This window comes from Montipora foliosa, chromosome 6, assembly GCF_036669935.1.
Source record: "Montipora foliosa isolate CH-2021 chromosome 6, ASM3666993v2, whole genome shotgun sequence".
NCBI lineage: Eukaryota > Metazoa > Cnidaria > Anthozoa > Scleractinia > Acroporidae > Montipora > Montipora foliosa.
The window spans coordinates 71,136,504-71,153,680 of NC_090874.1; the positions used below are offsets into that span (position 1 = coordinate 71,136,504).

Below are 17,177 nucleotides of genomic sequence, written 5' to 3' on the forward strand. Positions count from 1 at the left end.
GAGAATTTTTTTTCCTGGCGAGGAAGCTGAAAAGAAATCATAGGGGGTTTATTACTATGAGATCCCTCCCTAAATTACGACTACAATTGAAATGCAAGAATGGCGAATTAAATTGAATTATAAAGTAAGATTTAAAAAAAAGCAGAACAAGACACACTAAACATACAAAAAGCAGCATAAATAAATAAATAAATAAATAAATAAATTAATTAATTAATTAATTAATTAATAATGTCTACATGTGGAGAACCACCTAAAGAGAAATTTGTTTTCTTACAAAGGGTTCGTAAAGTGACTAAATTATCTCCTTGCGACATGGAAAATCATTTGGTTTGATTAAGCCTCTCGAACGGAAGATTTCATTTAAGAAACCATTCCAACATCCGAGTACTGTCACTGATTAAAGTTATATACTTTGACCTTGAGTAGTTTCTGAATCATGGGTAAGTGCGATCCTTTTAATTTATTGCAAAAGGTAAGTTGTAATCAAAATAATTTCACATCGTTTCTGTAAATATCCCCTAGCTGAGAGGACATGTGTAGTTATCTGTAAAATACGAAACCCAGGAAGATTGAAGAGCTTGAACTAAGGGTATAGAGTAACAATGGTATCGAGCAGGCGCGGATCCAGGGGAGGTCAAATGGGTGAATTCCCCCCCCCTCCCCCCCTTTTTCTGAGCCCCCATTCTTGCACAGACCTCAAATACCTCAACTATGCTTTGGTTCTATTACATTATTACAAAAACCCCCCCCCCCCCCCCATTTCAAAATCCTGGATCCGCGCCTGTCGAGAATGTTAATCATTTCCTAAATCACTTCAAGTTCTTTTCCCGAGCAAGTTTAAGTGCGAATTGCTGTGGTATTAGTTCTAAAAGTTCAGTAAGCATGTACACGCGAAGGACACCAAATCCAGCTTGACAGTGATCAACACCGTATCAACTAATACCTTGATTCAGTGCTCGTCCTTTGAGATGCTTTTACGACGAACGTTCAACCTTCAAACCTGCCCGACAGGGCAGCTGGGTTGGTATCTGGGTGGGAGACTATCGAGACTGATACTACGTGTGCTTGACTTTCGTAGACGCCACATGCATCGTAATGCCTTTTTTTTTAATTTGGAATACTCATAACGGCCGGAATCACTTTAGTTCAGCCTGACAGCTTTTCCTATTTGTACTCACGAAGCTGCGATAAAGTTTATCACAGAAAAAGAAAGCGTCAAATGAAGAAGCTAACTGAACCAGAAGACTGAAATAAAGCACACAAGTTTTACACGTTTAACTTACCTCGAAATGGAAAGGCTTGGCTTCTAATCTTCTGTGTAACGCGTCTCGTTACCGGCAAGATCGGACTGCCCATCTTTATTTCTCAATCCGAGCATAACCACAATTCCTTGCACATTTGATCTTACGGCGACCACAATTCCTTGCGTTTCCAAAAAACTGTGATTAAAAAGCTGCCTCGTTCGTTCGCTTCAGGCTCACTCACTGCGACAGCAATACATCAAATACGCTATAGTCACGCTATAAAATGGTAAAGGACGTGTCTGGTTTTAATCAGTGAAAAACTGATCGAAGATGCAATTTGTTAATCAAGCACTTGATGCATGGGCCTGCGTCAATTTAGCAGCGGGAATAATAGAAATGTATTTTCTGACCTTTCAGATTTTATGTCATTTCAAACTGGCTCCAATGGATGAGAAAAAGAAAGGTTTGGTCGTTTGTCTTTTTAAGAACCCTTTCTTCCTAGCCGAGTCAATTTAGTTAGCTTTGAATCATGGCAAGAATTTTGCCTCGTTTAACCGAGTCAAAGACTGGCCGTGTAAGACTGGATGAGCTGCGAGTCGCTATACCGCTCGGCAGAGTGCGTGTACGTCAGGCTAAAATTCAGTGCGTTTTACCAAAAAAAATGAAAACGTTGTGTACGTTGGCCCGCCCAGGATGGCTCGGGTAGGCGGGTGGCCTTCTAGCCAGGAGGCTTTTCTCCAGAGAAACGGGACCAAATTCCACATATTGGTCAACTTCTGCTCTTGTGATCGGACCTTCTTGAAGAACTTGGAACACCACTACAACTACATCTACATCTATCTTTATTATCCTTAAAACTCATGATAAAACCATAAGTATCACAAGAATGTAAACTAACTCGTCTTTTCAATGTTACACAGAATTTGAGAAGAAACTAGACAGAAAACTAGCATCTGATGATTTTGACGTTATAGCAGAAGCTGTAACGCCAAAAAGCCTTGGGTCCTGCAGCACGAATGCCCTTCTCAAGTCATTTGAAGTAAGTAAATGAACGCTAAAATCATATATTCAGGCTAACCTTTCCGGCAACTTCAAGGTTTGAAACTTCAACCAATGAATTAAGATTACTTTCTTTAGCCTTTTAATTATCATCAGTTTTATTTTTTGGCTGAGAAACTTTGAAGCCGTTCCGTCACAGAGGCTAAATTTCACCAGACAGACCGCCTGACCTGAATTTCCGCACACAAAAAAGTTATCTCGGAACATAAGAGATGATCATTCTAGCGCGACACCACATATTGCGTAATCAAGAGAAGTGGACTTTGCACGAATCATGAATTATTTCTCCGTTTTCATCGTGTTAGATCCTAAAACAATTATTTTTATTGGAATTTACTTATCCCAGGGGCCATTTGTGTGTATGTACTTGTGTCTCGAGAGTAGTGTATAACAGTTCAAAATACTAATCTTGGTATGTATCACAGGTGAAAACGTGATAAAGTACTGATGATCTTCCGGGTGATACAAGTCCTTAGAATTGATGAGAAGGGCTGTTGGTCGGTGGAATTGACTGACGTTTCGACAACCTCAAGTCGATGTCAATTTAACTTGAGTCTGTGGATGACTTCCGTTCAGGATGTTGAAACGCCATGCAGTCAATGTCACAAACAACAGTCTTTCTCAGTTCCACCCGGACAATATTAATTGGTTCAACCCAATTGCTATCATAGGTGAGTGGGTACCTGCGATACCAGGCACGTCAAGATAGACCGGATGTGGGAGAGCTGGCCACATTGGCGAATTCAGTGGAAGAGTTTACGACTTGCCTCATAGATCCTCTCAAATCTGACACAAAAGAAAGGGAAGAATTCGGTGAAACCTTAGACCTTATCATTGACAGCGCCATTAAGCATAAACAGAAAAAGGTGACTGTGTGCATATACATCTGTACTATAATGCTTACATTATAACAAGACACAAAATACACATAAAATGCAAAGAACGTTCTATATTCGTCGACCATGCCTATATACGCAGAGCTTGTAATGGGTGTCATTACCACATTTCATTGATAGTTGCTCCCTTTCGGCGGGCTAGAGTGACAGTCTAGTAATTAACGTCTATGCGGCAGAATACCAACTCAGTTCCGCCAAAGCACCTAGTACAGACAGGTTATGATAACGATAAACACAAACGAAAGCTGGGGAGCAGTCGTATGAAGTATAACACAGACTGCTTGTATTCGCTGACTTCAAAAAAAGTTTCACAATAAATTTGGTGTACTTGCCCTCAAACAAAGTGAGTTCGCTCCGACGGAGGGCCAACGCTCGAAACGTCAGCTTTTTTATTCTCAAAGAATCGCCGACGAGTCACAGTTTCTCTACAAACTAATTCCATAAGTTGTTCATCCTCAGTCGTACGTAGATTATAATTGACTGGTTGTTTTTTTTATGTACCAAACGTGCGCGGCAAAAGCGAAAACTGAATTCAAAGCGAAATGGTAAAAGACATTTGCCTTTATGGACGGATATTGCAATCATAAAATTTAAGTTGCGCATTTGCTCATTTGTAAGTTGCTAAATATAGTTAAATTTGAGAGTTTCCTGTTCTATCTTCAATATGCAACAGCATGAGAGCAGTAAAATATCAATCTATCAATCTCCATGGAATTTTTAAAGGAAATTTCAATTCCTTTTGGGTCTCTTTTTTAAATTCTAGTTTCTTTCTCACCCTGTCGTCTACAACTTATTGGACAAGATTTGGAGAGGAAGATTCGTTGGACTGAAATCAAACTTTTGGAAATGGACATTACTAAGGTTTTACTGTTTGCTAGATGTTTTCCTGTTTCCTTTCGTGTTTGTCGTCTTGTTTGCCATTCACTCAATCAACATATGGAGAAGGAAGAGAAGAGGTGTGTAATGACGAGCACAGTTTAGCCATGGCAAAAGGTCATAAAACCAAAACCAAAGTAATTACTTTGGCCAATCAAAAAGACCGACACAATCCAGTAAACCAATCAAACCTCAAAGTAATTACACGTAGCCGACACAAAACGCGAGAAAATGTGCACGCGCAAGCCACAATTGGTTTTGGTTTTACTTCTGATTGGTTGAAAAAGTGGCGGGAGAACTTTGAACCAATCACCGAGTGAAGTAATGCAAAACCAAAGCAATTCGCTAATTACTTTACACTCAATTGAAAACCGTTCTATACATTTATTTCATTGATGGAGTCCTTTCACTGCGACACTGCAGCTATCTGAATTTTGCAGTTGTCTAAAATAGAGCTTACACAACAGGACGGCTGGAAGACTCAGGACGCGGGCAGAATGACGAAAAAATGTCGCGTGAGACTGTGCATTCCCAATCTTACGGAACATTTTTTCGTCATTCTGCCGTCCTGAGTCTTCCAGTCGTCCTGTTGCGTAAACTATTTAATTGCTTGAGGCGATGCCATGGTTTTGCATTGCGCACCCAACTGCGCGTGATAAATTCTTGCGTCATTGGTGCACGTTTTACCTCACGCACATTGATGAAATGGCGGATTTCCATTGACGCCAAGCTTAATCCTTCAAGGAATGGCTATTTTCTCCTGATCGAGTACGAGTACCCCCATTTTTCATTTCATACTTTTGCTGAGGACGGTGTTTTCATGTAGTAGCAAAAAAAAAAAAAAAGTTAGCAAAAAGTCTATGGCCAGTTTTTTTGGTCAATTTTATAAAATTGTACGGAATTTAAATGATTCATCACAAATCGCACAGCTCACGCTCAAGTCTATTTTGGAGTGCTAAGTATTCACAAAGGCATTCGAGTACAGTTTTCAGGTACGTACGTGAATTATTTAACCATAGAATGACACCACGCTCTGCGTTATATCGGGGATTACGTTCAATTTGTCCAACATTCTGGATGCTCGGCATATGTCGAAGTGGTTTAAATAGCCGTATTCGTCAGCACCCTACCATGGATACAAGCACCGTGCCCCCCCCCCCCCCTCCCTAACCCCCATTTTTTTGTTTAATTTTTATGATCTCCTTGATTTATGATTTAACAACTCATTACTTAAGTAAAAAATTGCCACCTTTCTTGCTGCTTTGCAGAACTGGGTCTCTGTTTTATTCTGAATGCTACTGGAAATAAGGGAAGAGAGGACTTTAGGAAGATGATAGACTGCATCAAGTACCTCATAGGGAGGATCGGAGTTGTCTCTGCAAACTACTGCCTGATAAGTTTCAAAAAGGGAAAGGCTTTCCAACATATTTCATTCAACAAGAAAATATCATACGAAAACGACAAAGGCCACGTCGTCTTTCCAAACGACAGAGGCCATTTAATAAGAAAGCTGGATAGTTTGAACGCACCTGGAAACTGTTCGCCAGCCCTCCACGATGACTTTGAACAAGCATTGAATGCTTTTAAAAGCGACGCTGTTCGAAATGCTTCAAAAAAGGTAAGATTTGGTGTAATCACAAAAGATTTAATCTTTATGGCTGTTTCCTTACTGAGATATTTTGTAGAAATGCTTGTTCTCGTCGGTAGAACTATCTAATGCAAGCGATTCCAGTCTATAGTTAAGGAATTAAACGGTTTATACTGCTAGCAAAGATTGCCTACAGCGAGATCAAGCGGTTCCCCGGGCGGCAAATGAGGCAGAAGGCGGGAAACGAGTGAATGACATACAGACCTCAAAACAAGCGGATAAATACCCTTTTCTAACCGAGTTCGAGGTCCGCACAACAAGGCCCTGTTTACAAGTAGGTAGATGAATTTCACAGGTAGGGTTACTCTACACACGGGACAAGTTTGAGTACTTGGTAACCGCCAGTATCGCAAACACAGTAGAAACCGCTGAAAGCTTAAGGTTTTCCCGGGTAGGCGAGTTGTCCCTAGCAGAGCATTTACAAGGCAGCTAGGCTTAGTAAGGGTTACCCTAGCTGCCTTGTAAACACGTCGATGAAAAAAAGAAGAAATGTGTGAGTGCTAGGGTAACCCTCTTGCTAGGGTAACCCTAACACTAGAGTTATCCTTCCTCCTTGTAAACAGGGCCTAAGTTACGGACCAATTTTTTTCCCCTAATTTATAGCACAAGCGTGCCCGGCGAAAGCGCGCGGGCCATAAATTAACGTGGAAAAAACGAGGTCACGTCCGTAATTTCCAGTATGGACCGAGAAAACGAGGTAAGTAAGATTTCTATTACCTGAGGTAAGTAGGCGCGCGGGAAAGGAAACTAGTTGAAGTCAAGGGAGCGTTACTCTGCAACAAATGATCGGCGGGCGTAAAAATATGAAAAACGAATAAATCTTATTGGGTTTTTGAATTTGCTGCTTGCAAGATTCAAATAGTTTCATAAATTTATTTCACATAAACATCACGAAAAACTTGCTAGAAAATGCTTTGTCCTTGAGTCAACTCTTTCCCGAGTAGATTTATTTTTTGGGAACAGGTTTCCCGCGAAAGGTATCATAATTCCCTTGAGGCTGAGATAGCTCAGAGCGTTGTTTGATTGGCTTTTACAACAGTGGGCGTGCTGAATCTCCCAAGGGAGTCGTTCTATAAATAAATCAAACTCGGGAAAGTGTTGATTCCCAGGTCACGTTTAAGAGATGGAGACGCCCCTTGATGAGCTCGTGACCAGAAACTCATTTAACAAGAAACTTGCTGTTTTAAAACGAATTAAATCTCTACCTAAGCCCACCATGAACTGGAATGCATTGTTTTGTTTTCTCTTAGGACCATTGTAAGTCCCAAGCAAAAGTGGAAACAATGTTTATGCAAAATTTTGGAGGGCAAACAAAGAGTACAATGATATTTTTGAAAGTGGCCCGGATAGCAATGTCCATTCTGACTTTGAGCAACTGGGGCCTAGTGCCCTTAATCAAAGCCCAATCCCTTTGATTAAGGGCCTGTGGCCTGTTTCTCAAAAGTCCCGAAATTTTCGGGCCTAGTCGGGTGCCACAATTCCCTTTATATCCGTCTTCGCGACGCCGAGGTTCTAAGCCACCAAACTTCGCAAAGCTCTTAGTTTTTCTTACATTAAAAACATGTTAAAGGATCAGCCTTTCAAAATAAGCAGATTGCAGTTTGACGACTGGCTTTTCGAAAAGTTCTCGGGACCTTCGAGAAACAGGCCCTTGGGCCGTTAATCAAATCTTCTATGATCTTCTATGATCATGATCTTCTATGATATGAAGCCGTAAGAGGATCACTTTTTGTTAATCAAAAAATATACATCGTTTAGCATTAGAGGAAAATCGTTGAAATCACTCTTGGTCTTGGAAGAAGTTAGTTATAAACAGCACATACATTTTCATATATGTTATTAGTCATACTGTTGTAATGACAGAATTTTCGGTAATGCAAGTTCGATAACATTTCTCCCATATTCTATTATCAGAACATAAATTACCTTGAAATGTTGGATAGTTTCATTTTTACCTTAAAGCCCAGTATACTCGTAACTTTGACATTCATACTCAACCGTACTTTTTTTTCCAAAGGTGATCATTCTTCTGACCAATGATTCGATTGGATCGCCTGGCCCTCAGGGGAAATTAAGGATTTTAACTAAGGAATTGACCGATATTGGAGTAAAGATTGCACCGGTTGCTGTTCGAGGTCGTCCGGTTATAGAGGATCTCGAAGATATTGCCTCGGAAAACAAAGTCATTCGCACCCATCTAGAGGACCACATTAAACTTGGAAAGAGGCTTTTACGAGGTATCGACTTCAGTCCACATTTCACATAATGCGATGTCGTTCCATATCTGCTCATGGTTTGTTTCGTGAACACTGTATCTGACACTACTTCCGTTTTCTTTCAGAGATTTACGAGGAAGACATTTTTGGTGAGATTTCAAAATTATAACTTCTAATAACATTCATCTCAAATGCAAGCCGTATAGACGATCTCAACACAATTTTGCTATATAGTTACAAAAAATAATAATAACCAGTGGACGGGGTTTAAACGGACAAATGCTGACTTTATAAGTCATATATAATACGTTTATCGAGTGCTCCTTTGCTGTGTCCGAAGCTACGACCTGATCAGTTCGGATGCTTTACCGCTGAGCTAGAGGATGATCGGAATAAATCGGAGTACTCCTTGGCAGGAGCCGAAGCTACGACGACCTTCCGGTTACTAATTCGGAATCTCTGCCACTGACCTATAAGAGGTTCATGTGACAATTGTCCCGCCGTACTGCTAGGATCTTAATTCTCGAAAATCGAGCATATTCGCGACTGTAAAAAGATAAGGGACTTAGGGCGCGTTCGATTGGCCGTATTCCGGAATTGGAATACATGAAATAGAAGATAGCAATCCTTCGCTCTCCGGAGATTCATATTAAAATTGCCGTCAAATACCGGCTAAAATGATATTTTTAAACATATCTTTATTATCCTTGTTTCTTCAAAACCCCAAACATACAGTTTTAAATCATCACTCCACGTATTGTTATTCCGGAACAGGCCTAGGGTCAATCGAACGCACCCTTAATTTAAGTATCTAGTCTTCTAGCGCTGGAGCATTAATTGGGGGTACTGTGAACTGAAATCAAAAAAATTGAAGCAAATCAAATCAAATGGTGTTTTCTGAGGAGAGGGGAAACCGGAGTACCTGGAGAAAAACCTCTCGATGCAAAGTAGAGAGCCAAGAAACTCAACTCACATATGACACCTAGTCAGGCAATCGAACCTGGAATACATTATTTGGTGGGAGGCGAGTGCCCTCGCCACTGCGTTTTCCCTGAACCCCCTGTCCTGAAAGATGCTACATGGTTATCCCGGTGTAATAAATGAAGAGATTGATTTTTCGATGTTGACTGATAGCGGATACTCATTCACCTGGGTTAACCTATAGTACTTTACTTTAACTTTAAAGGCCAGCTTCCCATATTTCCCTTAGCTTCACTCAAAATTAATAATCATTATTATTTGTCCTCTAGATAAGTACCTGGATTACTTCACTACACCTTATTTCATGTTCGCCCGAGATACAATCAGTTATCTCCTCCTTCTGGGCCTCCATATCGCTATTTGCGTCTCTCCAACTACAGTCCCATTTTCTTTTTTGGAATTCGCGATCTTAATCTTCTTTATCGGACGCTTTGTTTCGGAGTGCCATCAATTTACCAACAGGACAACAATCACGATTTCCACCAAATTGCGTCAATGTTGTTTTGGTGGCAAACAAGGAAGACATAATTATGAACTACCACAGAGCTGCGGAATGGACGAAGTCGATTACGCTGATGCCCCAATAAAAGTGGAAGATTTCCGTTCGCGAATGGAGTTTAGCGGTGTTGGGAAATATTTTAGGTAATCCGGCGCATTTAAATAACAATGACAATGACAATGATAATCGGGTCATTTGTGGGTTCTAATGTTCATAGCTTGATTTCATATCCGCAGTTCATATATATATATGATCCATTTTATATATCATTTCATCGTTGATTCATTCCTTACGGGAACATTAGAACCCACAAATGACCAGCTCCCAACGACAGTGGTTTCATAGCTCAGTTGGTTAGAGCGTCGCACTGGTAACGCGAGGTCACGGGTTCAAACCCCGTTGAATTAAGTCCTGAATTTTTCAGGCTTCTTTACGGAATTGCATAAATTGCGTTCATAACTGCGAGGATCATATCTTCACTTGATTTCATATCTGCAGTTCATATATGATCAATTTCATATATCATTTCATCAATAATAATAATAATAATAAGAAGAAGAAGAAGAAGAAGAAGAAGAAGAAAATAATAATAATAATAATAATAATAATAATAATGATAATAATAATAATGTATTATTATTATTATTTTTTTTTTATTATTCTTTTTTTTTTTTTTAAATTTTAGCAATCACTTATTTTATATTTTCACATAGTTTAATAGATTTAAGTGGATAATACTTTTAGAAAGATATTTGTAAATAGGACTTGAACATGGTGTTTTTAAGGAGCTCCTGGGTTACGATTAACGCCCCAGGTAGCTTTAAGGTATTGACATTCAAAAGTTTCAAACTGTCATAATAATAATAATGATGATGATTTTCGCGTAAAGCGAACCAGAAAACAAAAAGAATCAAAAATGAGAAGAGTGTAAATTTTTCTACATTGGTTTGATCCAACAACAGTATGGTGAATCTCTCGACCACGAGGTCTTACAACACTAAATCACGTGATCCAAACTTGTAGGCATGCATTAGGTACAAAATGAACAAAGAATGAAAAAAACGTCAATTTCAGGCGCGACAGGGTCAGGACAGCACCTCAAAGAATAATAATAATAATAATAATAATAATAATAACAACAACAACTTTATTAAAACAAAATGCAGGTTAAGGTGACATCTTAAATATTCAGTTAATTAATCAAAACTTTAAAAAATGTATATACGACAATAATAACAACAAATACAATAGAATTGGTTGACCTAATTTGAAAAACTTTTTATAAGCATACATTAATAAATAAATAAATAAAATATTAATAATAATTTTAATCATAATTTTAATTTATATAGCGCCAAAATCCAAAGGCTCTAAGGCGTTTTACAATATAAAAGCCAAAATAATAGAAATAAAGTAGCAAAATATATATATAGTATAACAACTAAAACGTCATAAAGAAAACGCGCGTTTTGAAAGAGGAACGTGTTCAAGTTACTTTAAAAACTCTTGGTGGGTGGTCATTCCACAGCTTTGGTGCACAAACAGACAAAGCATTATCGCCATATGTTTTCGTATTAGAAAAAGGTACTAACAAACATTGCTGCATGCGTGTGGCCTCCCTGAAACGTACGTTTATGCATGTATTGCAACCATGAAATTGTTCTGATGTGAAAAATAATTCAGCCCTTATCTGATTATTTACAGAAACTTTATTTTTGCTGGCTTTCTGTCGTTTTAGACCGTCTTAAATCAGTTTTAATTAGCTTAGCTTGTTAAATTAACAAGGGCTTCCTTTTTCTCAAACAATAACCGTCGGTAACCTTTTTCAGAGTCACACAATGCAAAGATGAAAAACGCTTTGCGAAAAGGGAAAAATACAACTACTGAAACAAGTGGCCGCAAGCTGTGTGGCAGTTAAAAAAGACTGTAAAGTTTGCAAGCTTATTCATGAAATAACTTTCCTTTTTCGTTTTATCTGATGCTTCAGTGATCGCTGGAATGTGCTTGACTTCACCATGCTTGTCATTTATGTGGCAACGTTTTTGCTGCGAACAATAACTTGGGGTGTATCAACCACTCCAATTGGGAACAAGGCTCTGGTAATCGCTGGTTACTTCTATGGACTCAACACGATGATTCTGACTTTACGTGTCTTTGGTCATTTAATGGAGATCAGTAAAACGACAGGAACTACACATATAGCCCTCATGAGTATTATTGAAGATGTGGCAATCATTTTCTTTCAATTCGTTGTTGGAATAATCGCATTTTCGATGGCCATAGCTAAGATATACGTTGCTGAGGCATCCTTCATATCAACTGAAGAGAGGTTGCTGCGCAGCAGTAAAGGGTTAGTGGTCGCTTAACCATTTTATCTCTATACACGTTTTTACAATCCTCGTTTGTTGTCAGGAAGAGGCGTTAATGCCTGGACAAACGGGAAATGTTTGGTGTTTCAACAATCATTGTTTGGTGACCAAACATGCTGATGTTGAAGAGAGTGGCCAAACGGTTAAGACATGTTCGATCTAACTCAGATCAAAGGCCACAAACTGAACTACGGATCACATATTATACGTAAAAAACACGTGGATACAAGCGGCTGAGCAAGCGTGGAACGCATGCACGCTCTTTTGATACGGCTGGCCAAACGAACAAAAGCTCGCCTATCAAATACGAGAACGGAAACAAAAGAAATGTTTTAAGTTGCTTAATGGAATGTTTGATGACCTTCAAAGTTTATCAAACACGATCTAACACAATCTAACAGGACCAAACAATTGCAAGGTGGCCAAACGGTAAAATGTTTGGTTACCAAACAATGTTTGAGGTTGTTTGGTCGCCAAATATTTCCCGTTTGTCCAGGCCCTTACAAATAAGGTACTTTGCCTGATAAATTTCAACCCTCTATCCTAGATTTTCCTCCAGAAATCGACAACTGTCGGATCAACTGACGTTTGGCACAGTGCAATGGCATTAAGATATATACTGCTTTAAAGTATATAAGGCTGGGTGGATTAACTATAAAAAGTCAAAGAATTCGAGCCTTTTACAGCCCCTGGAATTGATAAATGGACCTTATTGGAGTTGAGCCTTCAGGCACATTTTCTTTTGTCTAAAACTACATGCAAACGAGGCTTAAGGGTGAATTCAATACAAAATGACCCCTTAGCCTCGTTTACACGGCAAAACCGCTGATACCTCCGATAAGGGCAATTGAATCAAGAGTCCATTGCCCATCTTTAAGATTTACCCAAATTGGCCTAGTCCCCGTCAGCGTCAGAAAAGTGTTTATTTTTCATCAAGGTTTTGCCGGAAAACAATAGACCAAATCGGCCAATTCAATGTTGTGCCCAATTCAAATCCTTTTGGAATAAAACGTTTTGTTCCTGCAGTATTTCCATGTCATTTAAATTTGAATGCAACATTATAATGCAAAGAATGTTAACCTCGGGAGATTTGAATTAGGTACAACACTTGGTATTGTTTATTTTCCTGCAAAACTTTAACAATGTACACTTCTCTAAAGCTGATGGGTACAAACCCGATACATGTACCAGATTCTTACTTTTGGGTAATGGGTTCCTGATTAAATCCATTATAAGTTAGTTGAAAACAAGCTTGACTCCTTGGGCTTATCCTAGTGGAAGGATATGTGACTATTGGGATCATAGATAATGGAGGGGACTGGTTTGGAAGCTCGGCAAACATCAAAGATGCCAAGATTTAGGTTGAAAAGTCCACGACCGTGCAGAATCTTTTGTTTTGCGCTCATACACTATGCATGAATTACGTACCCAACACGTTTCTATTGGTTAGTACCTCAGTGCAGAGAAAACAACTATTGTGTTTTGTGCACGGTCAAGGCCAAAAAAGAGAACAAAAACCTACAACAAAGAAATTTGTCGGTTTTCATAACCATTGCCCTCAATTAGCTATGTTGGGATTAAACTAATAATGATGGAAATGTATATTAAATAAAACCTCAAAATTAGGACGTCTGAATGCTTCAAATTCACCGTTATATATATTGAGTTAAGAAGATTGTGGGTGGTTTACAACCGTTCTCTAGGGACATATCATCAGTATGATGATGAATGGTGGGGCTGGACAACTTGCGAGCCAGCGAGTGATGCGAGCCATTCAAATTTCGTATTTAAGTCTAAGCACCCGTTTCAAATAGCGCTGATAAACTGTTATTAAGTCTAAGCACCCATTTTAAAACGTTTAGCTTTCAATAACTGTGTGATTCACATGTTGACTCGCCATCTTGGCTCGCATGACTCGCAGTCATGCCTCGCATGCCTCGAAGCCATGGCTCGCACATTGTCCAAACTCGTTGCTGGTGGACGAACAAAAGGAGCTAAATGAAACATCTTTTGTTTTCGTCCACCAACATGGCTGCGATGACGTAACGTAAAAACTCCTATTATCTTTGTGTTGGTAAAACTTAGACAAATTTCTCTTAACACCAATATTTGTTGTCATACTTTTACTTTGTCACAGGAATAACACGGGATGTAACAGCTCGGGAGTGCCTTGGTCAGTAAAAATACGTTGCATCTTATTCCACCATTAACCTTTCTTACCGACTGAGTTTGAAGGGCGCGCTCAGCGGTCGCGTTACTTCCAAAACAATTTGAGGGCCCTGAATCCGCCGCATTTAAGGAAATCTAAGACAGTCTTTGTGTTTGAATTCCACCCTAAAGATTCCGGATTCCATGTCATTTTCAGATTATCTTTCGGTATATTCCGAATTACTGATTTGTTTACTAGCGGGATTTCATATGCCTAGCACTGGATTCTGGATTCCAGTTTCCAAAACCAAGGATTCCAGATTCTACAAACAAATATGTTCTGGATGTCGCAATGCAGATTACCTTACTTGGGGCTGCCTGTAGAAAAAAGGAGTCGTAACGTAAAGTAGGGCTCGAAAAAAGGATGGTGGTATCATAAAAGAGACCTTAATTAAGGACGCGACGTTTATGAGCCACGGCAAACGGAATTAAGGTTGTCCACATTATGCTCACAATTTCCACTATTATGCTAATTCGTTATGCTCAAAAAATGTTACTATTATGCTCAAAAAGTCCTACTATTATGGTCAAAAATTTTCCCCCGGATCACGCATTTTTTACATAAAAATAAGTCCCAGACTTCCAGTCGCCCCACGTGGCCAGGTCCGTTTCTGTGTGCGATTGTCACGTATATTTCTCCACAGGAAATCAGGAATCCCAATTTCGAGATTGTACCTAATTTCAATGTATTTATTTATTTATTTATTTATTTATTTATTTTGACATATTTCCGGGAATTTTTCTTACTGGCGTAATGCTCGATGCTCATGCTTCACTATTATGCTCAAAATTATGCCGGCATAATGTGGACAACCCTAACTGCAATCGAAGTAGGTCTTTTTCCTTTAGGACACTACTACACTCATAACTATCTTCCACTAATACATGCGCAATGCTCACTTCCGGTGTCTGTCTGTGGCTGAGAAAGGTAAGTTGTTCGTGTCCGCTCATGCGTAAAAGCGGATGATCGGATTAAGAATTTGGTGACCTAAAATCGCGAACCCTGAAAAGAATTTTGTTAGAAATGTTGGGCAATATCTAGAAAAACTTACTGTGACTTACTCCGATCTTTGGCATACTCGCATAAATATTTTCTCCTCATTCTTAAAGAAAATTAATATATGTAATTATCTCTAATAATAATAATAATAATAATAATAATAATACAGTCTTATGATTATTATTACTGTACTGTATTAAGTAATAATACAGTACAGAGCAACGGGAGGGCGTGGATTATTAAGTGTAGAAGACTGTGTGAACATTGAAGTGGGCAGTCTGTTTAGATACTTTGGAGAAAGTAAGGAAAGATTACTTCGTTTCGTATCGGATGAAAATATTTTGGAGGAGGGGCCTACAAAAATAGAAGTGTCTGAAGACAGAATGTCTAAATACAAGAACAAAGCATTACATAGGCAATTTGACACAGCTACAGAACAAGTAAGGGACCCAGAATCCTGGGGGTGGTTAAAAAGGGGAAAACTAAAAAAAGAAACTGAAGGACTGCTAACCGCTGCACAAGACCAAGCATTACGGACGAATAGCATTAAAAACAGGATTGATAAAGAGGATGTGTCTCCGATGTGTCGGTTATGTGGAGAACGAGAAGAGACCGTAAGTCATATCGTAGCGGAATGTACGAAATTGGCGCAAAGAGAGTGTAAAATGCGGCGACATGATAAGGTAGGCCAAGTTATCCATTGGAAACTCTGTCAGAAATTCAACATCCCATGCAAAGACAAGTGGTATGATCATGATCCTGAAGGAGTTATAGAAAACGATCAAGTAAAGGTGTTATGGGACTTCCGAATTCAAACAGACCATCAAATTGAGCATAATAGACCTGATGTAGTTGTTCTTGATAAGATAGAAAGATCCTGTTATGTGAGAGATATCGCGTGCCCTTGTGATACAAGAGTGCTGGAAAAAGAACAAGAGAAAATGGAAAAATACCAAGAATTAAAAAGAGAGATTGGGAAAATCTGGAGCTGCCGAAAAGTAATTGTCATACCAATTGTCATTGGTGCACTAGGGACGTTCAGCAAAAATTGGAAAACATCGTTGAAGAAAATTGGACTAGATTGTACGTTATTACTACAAAAAGCCTCCTTGTTGGGAACGGCAAGAATCTTGAGAAGAGCACTAGACACCTAAGGGCATAGGTCGTGGCTTGATGCCTAGTTTACAAACCACGTTAACAACATATCGTGTGAATGAACGAAATAATGATAATGATAATGATAATGATAATGATAATAATAATAATAGAATTAAGGTTATGGCTGGCAATCATAAGTTCCCTTCCCCGCCAAGGTCTTGCTAGAGCTTTATTACCGGCATCTTACAAGTACATATATCGATGGCAGATGGCAGTCCTCATGAAAATAGCCTTGTTCTTTTGATATTCCTTGTCAAACTAGTGCGTTCTATTAACATTGCCTTTTTAGGAATGATGGCCATTGTCATTCAGCCTTTTTGCTACTCGAAACTCCAATCCCATAACAGCCTATTGTCCTGGCCCGGATTGCTCGAAACATGTTAAAACCAGCGTTAAACACCATGGAAACCTTTAGGTTTTGGTACCTCTTAATCAACGGTTAGCGCTAACTAGGCTTCCAGCAACTTGCTCCTAATCTTTAAATTTCGAAAAAAACCTGACTTTAAAAAACCTCCGGACATTAAAATTTGGTGTTGAGCTATTGCAATTGTCCTATCATCTATTGTCATAAATGTGCCAGCCATTAGCTGCCGAAACAAGAGGGTTATTTTGTTTCATCGCTTGGCAAATTTAAATGTCAAAAGAAATAGTTCTAATATCGAGTTTTGCTATGGCGTCCTACTCCTTAATAACTCCACCACCATGCTACAGTACCGGCGTTTGGTAATTTAAAGCAAGTCATTCGCATCGTCCTAATCGCGATATGTACCAAGGTCACGTTTTTTCGACGTTAAGGTTTGTGAAGACGTTCTTTGAAAGTTTTGGTTGCAAAGTTCATAGCCAATAGTGCGTCCACCGATTCGAATTTAAACATAAAATAACAAAGGAAGGTAGCTAATAGTACCAGGAGTGGGATTTGAACCCACGCGGACAATTCATCCATTGGAACTTAAGTCCAACGCCTTAACCACTCGGCCATCCTGGTATTTCATGTCAACTATACTTGCCTTCGTTAATTTT

At 39.1% G+C, this 17,177-nt stretch overlaps 1 protein-coding gene and 1 non-coding gene across 5 annotated transcripts in view; one reads left to right on the forward strand and one right to left on the reverse strand.

Moving 5' to 3' along the window:
• LOC138008323 (uncharacterized) overlaps positions 1–17,177 on the forward strand; it is a 34,933-nt gene that overhangs the window by 2,436 nt on the left and 15,320 nt on the right. For 3 of the 4 annotated variants that reach the window (XM_068855626.1, XM_068855627.1, XM_068855625.1), the window contains exons 2-11: positions 1,665–1,710; positions 2,168–2,286; positions 2,978–3,172; positions 3,966–4,158; positions 5,347–5,696; positions 7,744–7,963; positions 8,068–8,091; positions 9,193–9,565; positions 11,410–11,772; positions 13,929–13,964. In XM_068855626.1, the coding sequence (XP_068711727.1) occupies positions 1,692–1,710; positions 2,168–2,286; positions 2,978–3,172; positions 3,966–4,158; positions 5,347–5,696; positions 7,744–7,963; positions 8,068–8,091; positions 9,193–9,565; positions 11,410–11,772; positions 13,929–13,964 (1,892 nt within the window). In that variant the 5' untranslated portion in view covers positions 1,665–1,691. Of the gene's footprint in view, positions 1–1,664; positions 1,711–2,167; positions 2,287–2,977; positions 3,173–3,965; positions 4,159–5,346; positions 5,697–7,743; positions 7,964–8,067; positions 8,092–9,192; positions 9,566–11,409; positions 11,773–13,928; positions 13,965–17,177 lie in introns of those variants that run through there. The other variant, XM_068855628.1, reaches the window with a different exon arrangement.
• Trnal-uaa (transfer RNA leucine (anticodon UAA)) lies at positions 17,059–17,142 on the reverse strand. The gene has a single exon. It is a non-coding gene; the product is annotated as a tRNA-Leu (tRNA).